The 14229-nt window shown below is 55.4% G+C and overlaps 2 protein-coding genes across 3 annotated transcripts in view; one reads left to right on the forward strand and one right to left on the reverse strand.

Moving 5' to 3' along the window:
* slc24a1 (solute carrier family 24 member 1) lies at positions 1 to 10153 on the forward strand. The gene is made up of 8 exons (XM_086163714.1): positions 1 to 1092; positions 1837 to 1896; positions 2309 to 2417; positions 5588 to 5668; positions 5750 to 5835; positions 5917 to 6171; positions 6243 to 6593; positions 6672 to 10153. The coding sequence occupies exons 1-8, from the start codon at positions 1 to 3 to the stop codon at positions 6948 to 6950; spliced, it is 2313 nt and encodes a 770-aa protein (XP_086019840.1). The 3' UTR covers positions 6951 to 10153.
* dennd4a (DENN/MADD domain containing 4A) overlaps positions 7888 to 14229 on the reverse strand; it is a 24149-nt gene continuing 17807 nt past the window's right edge. For both annotated transcript variants that reach the window (XM_086163298.1, XM_086163297.1), the window contains 9 exons: positions 13477 to 14186; positions 13181 to 13397; positions 12960 to 13051; positions 12706 to 12881; positions 12374 to 12635; positions 12154 to 12271; positions 11894 to 12056; positions 11747 to 11811; positions 7888 to 10387 (listed from right to left, as the gene is read on the reverse strand). In XM_086163298.1, coding sequence (XP_086019424.1) covers positions 10251 to 10387; positions 11747 to 11811; positions 11894 to 12056; positions 12154 to 12271; positions 12374 to 12635; positions 12706 to 12881; positions 12960 to 13051; positions 13181 to 13397; positions 13477 to 14186 — 1940 coding nt within the window. In that variant the 3' untranslated portion in view covers positions 7888 to 10250. The remainder of the gene's footprint in view (positions 10388 to 11746; positions 11812 to 11893; positions 12057 to 12153; positions 12272 to 12373; positions 12636 to 12705; positions 12882 to 12959; positions 13052 to 13180; positions 13398 to 13476; positions 14187 to 14229) is intronic.

A 14229-nucleotide genomic window follows, 5' to 3' on the forward strand; every position in this document is an offset into this window, starting at 1 on the left:
ATGTTCTCCACGAGAAGGAAGCGGCTGCAGCTGAGCCGAGTTTTGTTCCTGCTCTCCGGGGTTTTCCTCTGCACCCTCTACCAGCTGACCATCAGCGCCAGGCTGCACGAGCCCTGGCCTTTGCCCCAGATCGGGCAGGATTTCGGGGAGGGTTCGGCCGACGGGGCGGAGGAGTCGGACGCTCGGGTTCGGGAGGAACCCTTCGCCCCGTCACGCGATCCAGAACCCGCCCCCGCCCCCGCCCCCGCCCCCGCCCCCTCACCTGCCCCTGCACCCGCCCCTGCCCCCGCTCCCGCCCCCGCACAGGAGCCCTCGGGGCCGGACCCACCAAGCGCCGCCTCGGATATCGAAGCCACCACCTCCTCAGGAACTCCTCCGCCAGCAGGCACCAACCGCACCATCATCCACTGCGTCTACGTGTCCCCCGACCCGCCGCAGGAGACACCGACGCCGGCGCCGGCGCCGCTTCCTCCGACAATCGGTCCACCTGGAGAAGCGCCTCAGATCAAGGCGGAATACCCCGAAGACATCTTCTCGGTGGAAGACCGGCGCAGAGGCTGGGTGATCCTCCACGTCTTCGGCATGATCTACATGTTCGTGTCTCTGGCCATCGTGTGCGACGAGTTCTTCGTTCCCGCGCTGGGGGTCATCACAGACAAGCTGGCCATTTCCGACGACGTAGCGGGAGCGACCTTCATGGCGGCCGGAGGTTCCGCCCCAGAGCTTTTCACCTCCTTGATCGGCGTCTTCATCGCCCACAGCAACGTGGGCATCGGCACCATCGTGGGGTCGGCGGTGTTCAACATTTTGTTCGTGATCGGGATGTGCGCGTTGTTTTCCCGCGAGGTGCTCCATCTCACCTGGTGGCCGCTGTTCCGCGACGTGTCCTTCTACATCCTCGACCTCATCCTGCTCATCGTCTTCTTCCTGGACAACGTCATCCTGTGGTGGGAGAGCGTGACGCTGGTGGCCAGCTACACCCTCTATGTGATTTTCATGAAGTTCAACGTGCAGCTGGAGCAGGCCTTTAAAACCCAACTCTACAAGCACAAGAACATGGTCAGGATCATCACCGTGGAGGAAGCGGAGGAGGTAAGCGCTCCCGCCGGAGCACGAGAGCCGCGTGACGTCGCTGAAATCCATCGGTTCATTTCCTCGTTCGTGCGCGTACGTTCGACCGATCCGGCTGTCTGCGAGTGAGCATCCTGCTGACGGTTTGGACGAAGATGCTCACCCGTTGGCGCAGAACGTTTTCCCGGTTACATTTCAATGCCGGCGCCGCACGCGATGGCAGCTCACTATTCAACAGTAATGATTAGAACCAGTCGCAAAATGATGCGATCGAAATATAATGAAGTGAAAAGCCCGATAAAACCGACGCTCATCGGGGAGAGCAAAGTTACGACTAACCTTTACGGCCCGTTACCGGAACACGTTCCTTTTTTCATTTTATAAATTACATGAAACTTTGGCTTTACGAACACGCTGGGGAGATTTGTGCACCCAGGTTTATTTGGTCCCAAAGAAGCAGGAATAAACCATCTGCAGAGGATAGTTTTAGAGATAACTATTATTATTAATACTATTGTGAATTCATGTAAATCAGATAAATGTTTACATACATTAAGCCAAATAGTATTGATCAAAACAACAACAACTATAATACTATTTATATTCTTAATCTAATTTTTAATCTGCCTATTTTTTCATCTCTTAGAATTGAAAATGCATTTTTTTTTATAAAGCTTGATTTGAAAAAAAAAAAGAAAAAAAGTGGAATTCGTTCTAATTTTGCCGCTGGACTGATGATCATTCAATAACCCTTGTTGCACACAGAGTCATGGGGGTGATGAGGATAATGCTGTGCCTGCTCTGCAAGACAGGAATCTACTGAAGGTAAAAGTCAGTCCCTCCTCGTCCTCCCTGTCCCTCCGTTTCTTTCTCTTCCTTTGCACCGACCCTTCCGGTCTGCATGCTGCTGACCCCCCTTCAATGTTGCCCCCCTTCAATGCTGACCCCCCTTCAATGCTGACCCCCCCTTCAATGCTGCTGACCCCCCTTCAATGTTGCCCCCCCTTCAATGTTGACCCCCCTTCAATGCTGACCCCCCTTCAATGCTGCTGACCCCCCTTCAATGTTGACCCCCCTTCAATGCTGACCCCCCCTTCAATGTCCCCCCCCCCCCTTCAATGCTGACCCCCCTTCAATGTTGACCCCCCTTCAATGCTGACCCCCCTTCAATGTGGCGTGACGTGAGCGTCCTCGCTCGGATCTGTTGGCCGCTGTGACCCGGCGTGTTTCTCCCCAGCTGAAGCCGTCTCTTCAGCGAGGCGGCAGTACGGCCTCTTTGCACAACAGCACCATGAGAAACACCATCTTCCAGCTCATGATCCACACCTTGGACCCCCTGGGAAACGGTGAGTGGCTTCCCGCCGGTTTATGAAGTTCCTGGCGGTGAGTACCTGCTGCCCCCCCGCCTCTCCTGCAGAAACGGATTAGCGAAGTGTTCTGGGAAGGCGGCGCTAAGTCCAGATTGATACTAAGCACATAAAGACCTGCTGCGACCCGTGGAGGTGTTCCATCGCCGGCTCGCGGATGAACCACTCTTTGGGTTTCAATCGGAGAAAGCCTCTCCCCGATCTGAAGAAATCAAGCGGTGATTTTCCTGACCGTCACACCCCGGCTCCTCCTGGCCGGCTTCCTTCTCCGGTCTCCATCTTCACCCCCAAAGTCCGGCAACGCTCAGCCGGTTCACTGGAGACCAAACTGCTACCGGAAGTGTGTGAATGTCAAGGCGACCACTGATTGACAGGTGACCCGTCCAGGACGAATGAAGAAAAAGAAAAACCACAGCGGCACTGAAACATGCACTGAACAGAGATGTTGAACGCTGCATCTTGATCTGGATCTGTGTCCACCAGCGTGAGGCCTCTCCTCCGCTGGATTTATCAGACTGTATCGCAGCTGGGAATTTCAGCCCAGGGCGTTGATTCCCTTCCCTGTGCGACGGCACGGCCTCCAGCTCAGCTTCACACCACTTAGCTTAGCACAAGCCTGCAGCCGCCGTCATAAAATCAAGAATACAGAGAATAAAACTGAGCAAAAATGCTATTTGACCAGAAGATGGCAGTAGACCCGTGGACACACTCGGAGCAGGAAAGTGACGCTTGTCACAGGGGTCAAAGTTCTATTCTGGAGGATCCTCCTCTCTCACACCAACTACCTTCATCTCCTCTCTCACCACCTCCATCCATCTTCTCTCTGGTCTCTAGACCTCCAACTCCAGCATCCGTCTACCAATATCTTCCCTCTCCCTCCTCTGTCCATCACCCAACCATCTCTGACCTTCTCTCCACAACATCTACCATGTGTCTGATCCTCTCCATCCTGGTCAATCCTGAAGAGAACCTCTGCATCTTTATCTTTTCTCCACCCATTCCAGCCTGCTTGAGTCTGTTTCTTTACCTCATCCTTTTACCGAGGGTGAATCTATTAAAGATGGATGGTGGAAATTTGTCCTGAGAAGAAGCAAGAGTTTGCTGATGTTTCCCTGGGTGGAAACACTGCAGAACGGAGAATTGAGGACGTTTCATCTCATGTTAAGAGACAATGAGAGGCCAAAGGAACAGAGTTTGACTTTTATTTCGTTAGCCTGTGACGACAGCGCGGTGGCCTCAAAGAACGCCATTTTCTCCTGGTGTCATCAGGCCTTCTGGCTCAGCACAGCTAATGCCGTGCCGAAACATGAACTCCAAAACACTTGTGCAGCTGCAGGGAAAGTGGAGTGAACCTCGAAACCAGGGGCGTCAAACTCCTTTTGGTCCGGAGGCCACGTACGGCCTGATTGGATGTCAAGGTGGCCGGACCGCTAAAATCAGAGCGTAATTATCTAGAAGTAACACAAAGTCCTTATGTTGCTCTGTTTTAGTGTGGAGGAGAAAAGGTCAATGATACAAATCTTTCCATGTAACGAACCGTTCCTTTCAAAAATACACGACCAACAACCTGAGAATCATGAAGAAAATTCAGCGCCATTTCAACGACTCGATGCCTCCGTCCTTTTTGTATTTTCCACCACGGCGAGTCTCATCGTGGCACCAAAACATGCGGCGTCCAAACCGAGCGCACGGGTTTCTTATTAACCTCAACCAGCAAATACGAAGTGGAAAACAATAAGACGAAATGCCATTTGCAGACGCATCGCTGCCATCTGCTGTAAGTTGTGAGTCACACAGTGTTGTGTCCTGTTGCCAACACCGGCTAAAACAGTGCACACAATGGAGGAGCTGCATTTCTATTTGAAAAAAGTAGTTAGTGATTTCCACGTGGATCCGTCCATCTTCCCCCACTTATCCGGAGTTGTGATGGGTGCAGCGGCCGGAGCAGAGAGGTCCAGGCCTCCCCCCCCCACGTGGTCCAGCTCCTCTGGAGGACCCCGAGGTGTTCCCAGGCCAGCCTGGAGACCTTGTCACTCCAGCGTCTCCTGGGTCTTCACCCCAGCCCCCTCCAAGACGGACGTTCCTGGAGCACCTCCCCGTCCAGCAGGCGTCCTGACCGGATGCTGAGCCTCCTCTTCTGGCTCCTCTCCATGCGGAGGAGCGGCGGCTCGACTCGAGCTCCTCCCGGACGGCTCGACTCTTCAGCCTGTCTCTGAGGGAGAGTCCGGCCACCCCGCGGAGGAAACTCATTACGGCCGCTTGGTTCTTTGGCTCGCTACCCACAGCCGTGACCATAGCTGAGGGTGGGAACGTTGATCCGCCGGTAAATTCTGGTCCCTCGGCTCTGCTTCCTCATTGGAAGGCGTTTCAAGGGGGTTGAGGAGGTCTCGGAAGTATCCCTGGAAGTATCCCGGCCACCGCTCCAGCAGCGCTCCAATCCCGATGTACACGGTGTTGACGCAGCACCGCTTCCCCCTCCTGAGCCGCCACATGGCGGACTCGAATCTCCACTCCTCTGGAAGTCGGCGCAGAAGATTCAACGTCAAAAATTGCTCTCGTGCCCGAGTATTCGCCTTGGCAACCACCGTGGCTGCACGGCGCTTGGCCTGCCGCTACCTGTCAGCCGCCTCCGCAGCCGCACGCCAGGAAAGCATGATGGGACTCCTTCAGTTTGACCCCCGCCGTCAGAGCCAGCTCACCCACAACGTGGCGCTCAGCGGGCAGCTTCGCCACTTCTCCACCCGAGTGTCCCGGACACGCGGCCGCGAGTCCGACGATACAACCACATTGATTTTTAGGTATTTTTTCAAATTGTAGATTTATCCCGCGGGCCGGATCGAACCCCCTGACGGGCCGGTTCCGGCCCGCGGGCTGTACGTTTGACACCCCTGCGTCAGACCGTCCCCGATGTGGATCTACCATACTTGCAGGGTTGAGCAGTTACTCAGTCATTCTATAGCTATAGCACTTCTCCTGCAGCCAGTCGCCCCGAGCCGCTCCATTACAGGGTCACAAGTAGAAACATCTCTGGCCAATCACCTTCTCACTCGCATGTCTGGACAAGGTAGTGTCTCCACTGAACCTCCTGCATGTGCGGGAGGAACCACGTGATACGATGTTCTGGTACTAAAGTCCTTGTTCGATCGCAGGGAAATTCAAGGAAAAGGCCGAGACCCTGAATAACGTGGCAAGACGGAAGGAGGAGAGGAAAAGCCAGGAGAAGAGCGAAGGTAACCCGGCCGTTTCCAGAAGTCCAGCGTCAGGTTTCATCTCTGCGGAGAGTCCAAACAGGTCCGACCTCCTTTTCTTAGATGATGGAGGGAAGAAGAAAGAGCAGGGCGAAGCATCGGCGGCCGCAGAGGAGAAAGAGACCAAGGAGCCGGCGGACGACAACAAGGTTCTCTGTAGGCCTTTTTGAATCCTCTCCGGGTTCGGCCCGCAAGCCTGGTCATCCTGAGGTTTTGTTCTCGCCCTGCAGGAGGACACGCCTGGTGAGGAGGACGGCTCGGAGGGATCTGACAGCGAGGACGACGAAAGCGAGGAGGACAGTGACGAGTCCAGCGAGGACGAAGACGAGCAAGAAGAAGAGGAGGAGGAGGAGGAGGAGGAGGAGAGCGGGGAGGAACCCTTGTCTCTGGAGTGGCCCGACACGCCACTCAAACAAGCCACCTACCTCTTCCTGCTGCCCATCGTCTTCCCTCTCTGGCTCACCGTCCCCGACGTCCGCAACCAGGTTGGAGAAACATCTCGGGCGTCAGCTGGCGTCCTCAAACTTCTCAAAACACACATTCTCCCCCTGCGCAGAAGTCCAGGAAGTTCTTTGCGATGACCTTCCTGGGCTCCATCGTGTGGATCGCCATCTTCTCCTACCTCATGGTGTGGTGGGCCCATCAGGTCGGCGTGAGATACACACATAGAGCGAACGAGTTACCGGTGCGTGTGTGTGTGTGTGTGTGGAGACGCGTGGACGTTCTGGCTTCTCCCACAGGTGGGCGAGACCATCGGCTTCTCGGAGGAGATCATGGGCCTGACCATCCTGGCCGCGGGGACGTCCATCCCCGACCTCATTACCAGCGTGATCGTGGCTCGCAAAGGTCTGGGCGACATGGCCGTGTCCAGCTCCGTGGGGAGCAACATCTTCGACATCACCGTGGGGTGAGCTGGACTCGCTTCTCCTCGCTTCTCCTCGCCGCTCCTCGCTCACTCGTCTTCCTCTGCCTTCCTCCTCGGAAGCCTCCCGGTCCCGTGGCTGATGTACTCGGCCATCCACGGCTTGGCTCCGGTGGCCGTCAGCAGCAACGGGCTCTTCTGCGCCATCGTGCTGCTTTTCCTCATGCTCCTCTTCGTCATCATCTCCATCGCCTCCTGCAAGTGGAAGATGAACAAGGTCCTGGGTTCCACCATGTTCCTGCTCTACTTCATCTTCCTGGTGCTGAGCGTGATGCTGGAGGACCGCATCATCGTCTGCCCGGTCTCCATCTGAGGGCTCGGCCAGGAACGCCGGCGCTCTGAAACCCAACCTTGGATGGAATCTCACGAGCACCAGCATCTCCAAGGAAGGGCGTCGTAGCTGCACTGCTCTGCGTTTCTGTGACGTCCCTCACACAAGACCTCGTCCGGCTCAAACCCCTCCACACACAAACACACACACACACACACACACACACACACACACACACACACACACACACACACACACACACAAACACAAACACACACACACACTCCACTGCAACTTGACCACTCATTTTCATCACACCGGAGGAGGTGAAATATTCGAACCAAGCAAAAAAACATTCTGCAGATATGGGGATTTTTTCACAGAATAATCAACAAACACATCAACACCATCTGGACAAAAGCGTCGGCTCGGCCATCCAACGGGAATCAGGTGTTCCAATCCCTTCCGCGGCCACAGGTGGATCAAATCAAGCCCCTAAGCAGACGCCTTGTTTTTCCAAACATTTGTGAAAGGACTGGTGGCTCTGAGGATCTGGATGAGTTCCAGCGTGGAGCCGTGATCGGAGGCCAGATCTGCCACGGATCCGCTCCCAAATATTCCAGTCAGCTGGATTAGAAGAACATGGAAGTGTGTGGTAACGACGGCGACTCTGCAGAGGAGGGTCAGGCCACGCGACCTGACGAGAGTCACTGCTCCTGAGAGCCGCCCGTTCTTTCACAAAGGGATGTAAAAACAGCGCGCACGCCGAGGTGCTCGAGTTGATCCAACGGTGGCCGTGGAAGAGATTGAAACACCCGATTCCCATCATCTGGATGGCTGAGCCAATACTTTTGGCCATATAGTGTATGTTGAATAGGCACTGTTGTTTGGGTCATTGTGACTTTTAAATCATAAATGTTTAAGAATGCAATGGCGCCAATCACTTTCCTTTGCAACATCCCACGGCTCCATCTGCCTGCTGCAACGGGGAGAAGGAAGAGGACGCCCTACAGCCCGCAGAATAAAACGTGTTTATTCAGAGATAAAAAGCAAACTATAGATCCAGACGGAAAATGCAAAATTCATACAAATTAGCATTTTTTTTTTTACAAATGACAACTAGCACTAGAGAAAGATAAGTGTTGGTCGACAAACAGGTGTAACCAACATGTAGACATCAAGTGATCTTTTGGTCGTCGGTGGGTTTTCTTTCTGTCTTTTTCGTCGCTCGCAAGTTGCAGAGGTTTAGAGGACGCGACCGCATCACCCGGACCGACAGAGCCAAGCAGATTTGGTCAGTTAATAGCGATTGACAGTATTAGTGCAGCGGGTCTGTGGACAGACTCAAGTCCTCCTTCACGTGTTCAGTGCAAAACCAAGAAAAAGGGAGAAAAAACCCTGCAACGCTTCCCGCTCGCTGTCTCTCTTTAAGATTCCATTGAATCGCAGCCTCCTTTTTCTTCAAACCGGCGACTGTACAGAAGCGACCCGCGGCCGAGACGACGAACGATTGGACGACACACGCTGATCACACCCACAGAAAACATCTCGCCGCTTTAGTTTGATTGTACTCTTTTCAAAGTTGTGTTGTTTCCCCCACGCGGTGGTCCTTCACAAGACGCTGACACGCCATGGCAGTCACTTGGTAAAAAAAGGTATTGCTTGAAAACCTTTGTAAATAAATAGCGGTGTTTTTATTTTGGTACGTCATACAAAAAAAACCAAACATGAATAAAAATTGTGCATATAGATAAACTAAGTGCTCCCTTCTTGATTCAGAGATATATCTATATATGTATATATTTCAATAATGTCTTCATATTGGTCAGGGGCAGCACAGCGGCGCAGCGGTTAGCGCTTCCGCCTCACAGCAAGAAGGTCCCTGGTTGGATTCCCAGCAGAAAAGGGAATCTCCGCGTCCAAACACGAGCATGAGGTTCTCTGGAGAGCCTACGATGTCCGGACGTGTGAGTGAATGAGTGAAAGGTTGTACGTTTCTATATGATGTGCGAACGAAAGTGAACGGAATTGTGTTTCTTTGTGTCGTGCGATATGTCTCTGGAGGCCGTGTGGACGAGAGGGTCTCTACAGGTGGTCCTGGTCCGAGGGTGAACCCGGCCTCTCGCCCAGTGACAGCTGGGATAGACTCCGGCAACCCCGCCACCCTGAGGGCGGCATCAGCGTGGAGGATGAATGAACGAATGAATGAATGAACGAATGAATGAACGAACAAACAAACGCGTCCACGTGGCTCAGGCGAGGAGGAATAACATCATTTCCAGACGAGAAGCCGCTACCTTTTTCACACGCTTTGAACAACACGGCTAATTTATGGATTTTTTTGGGCTGACGAGCTTCACGCCGCCAAACATTGAGCTCAGTCACATCGGAACCATGAAACCAGCGCAAAACTCAGAGGTTGTTCAATTCCGACGGCCTGAGTGTTTTTAGTGCGCAGGAGGAAGACTGAGACGGACGTCGCCTGGAGGAGGACCAAGAGAGTGGATGGACGGACTTTTCCTCGCCATATTTATCATTCATCTTTTTCATCGGCCGTGTTCCAGCCACCGTGTGGAAAAAAGCCTTTCCAGTACGTATTTGTGGATGTGACCGCTATGGATAGAATTAAAAGTTAAAAAAATGTTTGTGTGTAAAGATGTCATGTTACAACCTGGACACTTGCCTGCGGCTTCTGGACAAGTGCGGCCTTTATATGTACATTATTTTAGCGGGTGCAGCCTATATTCAGGTGCGCTCAACAGCCCGGAAATTACAGTAGATTTCTTTAACTTTGTGTTTTGGAGAAATAAAAGTCCCTCGGCCGAAAACAAAACAGAGTTCAGCAAGAGTTTGTCTGGTCAAAGTGCTTCTATAAAAAGGTGAATACTTCTTGTGCGCACACACAAACGCACACACACGCACGCACACACGCACACACACACACACACACACACACACACACACACACACACACACAACAGTCTTAGACAAGGTCTCCCGGACCGCGCAGGAATGTCGGCAAAGTGACAGTACGATTTCTTACATTGTGACTCACAGGGTTCGACGCAAAGTCATAAAACAAACTGTACACACATTTTACAGCGGATGTACTTAAAGCACAGCCAGAACTCTGAATACCCGGCAGAGGCAGAACTGGCGGCGTCTGCCTCCCCAGCGCCGACGGTGTACAAAACAAATGGCAGTCGCTCGATCTTAAGTCTCGTGTCCACGCTTGTGCTTTAGACGTTTAGTGCCGCCGTCCGGACAGCCGGTCCTGAGTCTGAAGAGCGGTCCGACAAAAACAAACCAAAGACCTGATGGTAGGAGCGGCGGCGGGCGCGGGGCATCCTGGTGGCGGCCGGAGGCGGCTTTCACAGACTCGGCTCTCCGAAAGTCCTCCGACATTCCATGACCCCGGCGCCGGGCGGCCGGTCACAGTTGTGCGTCAGCTTGACCTGGTTGGGGGTGAGGCGATCGTACGCCAGCTTGTACTCCCGGTCGAAAGCATCTGCAATGAGATAACCGTTTCGGTAAAACAGAAATGACACAGTCGTCCATCCGGTAGGCTAAAGGCTACTATTAGCGCACGTGAGCACGCCTGTGGTAAAACAAAACAGCTCTGACCGATGGCGGCACCAACACGATTCAGCGATTGATGAACGAATCGCTTCACAGCAGCGCTAGCAGGAATACTTGGTAGCGCCGTCACGGTTCAGCGGCTCTAAAGTGGCATGTCTTCGCCACAACCTCAGAATGGAGAGGCGGCGTGTGCTCGTCACACGGCTGGGCACCAGGGGGCGCAACATCGCCCCCCCCCCCCGCTCAAGAGTCATGGGGCGTTGGCTCCTGTGCACGCCTGCCAGCTGGGGCTACTAGCCTTTTCAGTATTTATGCTGCTGAAATTCTAATTTATTTGTTGAGTGATTTTATTCTTTTATTTATGGCCCTTAGAATGGTACATAATCCATGTTCCTGCAGAACACTGAGACCCAGATGGAGGCCCGAGGATGAGCAGCGGTCAGAAGGACGTCAAGACAATATAATGAAAGTTGGATAGTGTTTCTTCAGCTCCTGCAACAGGGCCAGATTTCACTCTGAGCAAAAGTAAAGCGGGACTACGGTTCCATTGGACTTCATTAAAAACAGATTTAGGCGGCAGCGTGCCGTGTGATTTTTTGAATGTAAAATATGTGTCGTAGCTCCGAAAAGGTCGGGAAACAGTGTTCTGGTGTATTTCTTGTACACAGTCTGTGGTAACTTTGGATCTATATCCTTATTTTCTTCCCTGTAACGCTGCGGTGATTAATTGGAACTTTCCTGTCGCAGGATAAGAAAGTCCATCTTATCTTATTGTTTTTGAAAAGGCTCGATCTTTTCTTTTTTCCACTCTTATTCCAGTTCTTGTCTTCGCCCCGCAGACGCGGTTTTGTCCGACCGTACCCTTTGTTTTGGATTTCCCCGTCACGTGCGTTTCGGTTTGTCCCGGTTTTTCGGTCCAGGTTAAGATGGGGCTGGAAAACGTCCAGGCTTTTCTGGCAGCGCCGCGCCTGCGACTCAAGCTAAAGAGAACCCGTAGATTCCCGCGACCGATACCGAATACGGCCTGGAGAAACAGAGGCGCGTGTCCAAGTCCTGCTCCGAGCCGTCCGAGCTTCTTGCCAGCTGTGTGATTTGCCGGCTCTACGGAGCCGTAGTATTTCCCACGGTATGACGTTCGCCATTCTGAGTCGCGCCATCACCCGGCCCGCCGCCGCTTCCCTCCCTCTATTCCGACGGCCCGGGAGACGGCCTGGCGTGTCATTGGTTGCCGTCCGCAGAGCTATGCGACTAGCGTGGCTAAAACAGGATGTCGTGCTTTTGAACTCACTGATATTGATGTTGTTCTTGCCCAGAGACACCAGAGCGAGGAATAATAAGTCTCTGTACAGGCTCCTGTTTCAGAGACAGGGGACAGAAATCTTTTTATTCATTTCATCCTTGGCAAGACTTTAGACCCAAATCTCTGTTTCCCCACCTCTGCCTCCTGAAGCCCAGCTCCGGCCCCAGGAGCCGGATGATCTGGCTCACGGGCTGGTAGACGTCGCTCTTTTTGATGCTTCGCACGAAACCCTGCAGGAGCTCCACGGTGAAGAGCTGGCCTTCCTCGCACGGCCCCGAGCGCACCAGCGAGTTGGCACCTGGGGAGGACAGAGGGAGGAAATGAGCGCCGACCGCGGCCCCGCCATTCGTCTTCGTGGCGTGGGAAGAGACTGCGGAGGGGAAGGAGGGACTCACAGTGCGAGTTCCACAGGACGTAGCAGGGCGGCGCTTTGTCCTGGTGCAGCCGCAGGTTGTCCCACATGATCCTCACCAGGACCTGCTTGCTGTCCTCGGACGGGACGCTCCGCGGGCTCTGGAGGAACGGACGGCGAGGCCGGTGAGGCGGCCGCGCTCTTTCGCTCGGCTTTTAGAGGACAAAGAGGAAAAAGATCGATCGATCGGACGGCTGCGGCACCTGGTCTCCACGGCGACAGTGCTGGGACGTCAGGATCAGGGCGGCGAGGTCGCTCGGCAGCTCCAGCCTTTTGAAGAACCAGACCAGGTTCCAGAAGACGATGGGATGCTGGTCGACCACGGTGGGGGAGTAGATGGCCTGGTCGCCCTCGTTCACCAGCAAGCTCTCCAGCTCCTTCCACAGAACCAGGGGGCTCAGGTACGGCACCGTCACCGGAGCCGCCGGGCCCTCCTCCGGGACGGGATCGCCGCGCTCTGGAGGCCTGGCGGCGGGACGGGGAACGTGTCGGGAGTCTGTGTCGGCCAAAACGTCCGGCGTCCGATGAGCCTCACCTGCTCTCTGGTCTGAGGTCTTTGATTTCCACGCTGAGGAGAGGCAGGAAGGCGGTGCCGCAGAAGGGACAGGTGCTGTTGAGGTTGGAGTCGTTGGCCGTCCAGCCCGCCATGATCTCCTCGTCGTACACCAGGCAGTCGCAGGTCTTGCAGAGGGAGCAGCTGGACATCAGCACCTGCGCGGGGACACGGGAGCGGCGTGAAGGCCCGCGGACGCTCGGCCGGGAAAACACCCGGGCGGGCGGATCGCTCACCTCCACGGTGTAACTGGGGGTCGGCTGGAAGCGGCAGGCGTCGGGGGAGGAGTCCGGGGCGTGGGGGCTTTTGGAGGAAAGGGCCAAACCGCCTGCTCGCGGAGGGTTGGTCACAAACACGATATGGATATTATTCAAAACGATCCAATAATCCGAAAGCACGTTTTCCAACCGAGGCTCGGGCCGGGATTTCGTTGATGTGGAAATTAAAAAAAACCCACCTGAGAAGGAGTTGTGTCTGAAGACCCTGTCGGGGGTCCCGGGGCTGCCCAGGGCCGCGTGAGCCGCCGCCGGGCTCCTCCTGAGCCGCGGCGCAGCGGCGTGCTGAGGGGAGGCCACGCCGTCCGGGTCGGCGCCGCAGTCGTGTTCCAGCGGAGACGAGCAGTCGGCGTCTCCGGAGGCCATCGAGGACACGCTGATGCGGTCGCAGTTTGCGTCCTGCGGGTGACAGGACAAGACGGGTCAGGGGGAAACGTTACGGGACGGCGCGGCGGCGGGAGGTCGTTCGGCCGCCGACCTGCGTCAGGGAGGTTTGCGAGGACAGACGCGAGTAGAGGCGGCTGGCCTTTTCGGCCACGCCCTTCCCCGCCGATATCACGCTGCTCTTGAAGATGTCCAGGGTGGGGTTGAACAGAGACTCCATGGAGAAGGAGGAGGTGGAGTGAGTCGGGGACGAGGGAAACACCAAGGAGGACGGCCTCTCCCTCTCTTTGGCGCCGACCCCGAGCGGAAGCGACGGCGACTGGCGGAGTCGGTCCCTGGAGCGAGCGGGCAGGGGGAGGTTGGTGTTGGAGCGCAGCAGGGCGGAGGGCCGAGGGGAGGTCTGAGGAGACCGGGACCAGGTCGGGTTCTGCGGCTCCGCCTCGGTCCGATACGTCTCGATCTCCTCGCATTCCTGCGCCGTCACGGGAGCCTTCCTTGTCAGGGGGTCCGACCTCGTGTCCGCCCCGGTCCTCTTGGACGCCCCGCCGCCTCCTCCCGCCTCCCGCTGGCCGTCCGGCTCGCCTCCCTCCTCCTCCTCCTCCTCCTCCTCCTCCACGCCTCGTCGTCCCTCCGGTCTGTCCGGACTCGGCCGTGCCGTGCCGCACGCCGCTGAGCCGAGGTGCGGCACGGCGAGCCTGGCGGCGTCCCGGCCGCCGGGCGAGTCCGGGCTCTCGGGCCGATGGGGTCTCGGCAGAACTTGGCACGGAGCCGTGACGCCGAGTGCGCCGGACGTCGGCCGGCCTCCTGAGAAAGAAAAGCAGGCTGGAACTTTAACAGCCGACGGCAT

Source organism: Fistularia commersonii, chromosome 17 (assembly GCF_037954325.1).
Source record: "Fistularia commersonii isolate RoL2024-O1a breed Wild chromosome 17, RoL_Fcom_v1.0, whole genome shotgun sequence".
Taxonomy (NCBI): domain Eukaryota; kingdom Metazoa; phylum Chordata; class Actinopteri; order Syngnathiformes; family Fistulariidae; genus Fistularia; species Fistularia commersonii.

Bases quoted from the DNA above. Each gene is read 5' to 3' on its own strand.
- slc24a1 (XM_086163714.1), top strand. From the start codon at position 1: ATGTTCTCCACGAGAAGGAAGCGGCTGCAGCTGAGCCGAGTTTTGTTC. The intron at 5,836-5,916 runs GTTCTCTGTAGG...CTCGCCCTGCAG, and splicing joins AGCCGGCGGACGACAACAAG to GAGGACACGCCTGGTGAGGA. The intron at 6,172-6,242 runs GTTGGAGAAACA...CCCCCTGCGCAG, and splicing joins TCCCCGACGTCCGCAACCAG to AAGTCCAGGAAGTTCTTTGC.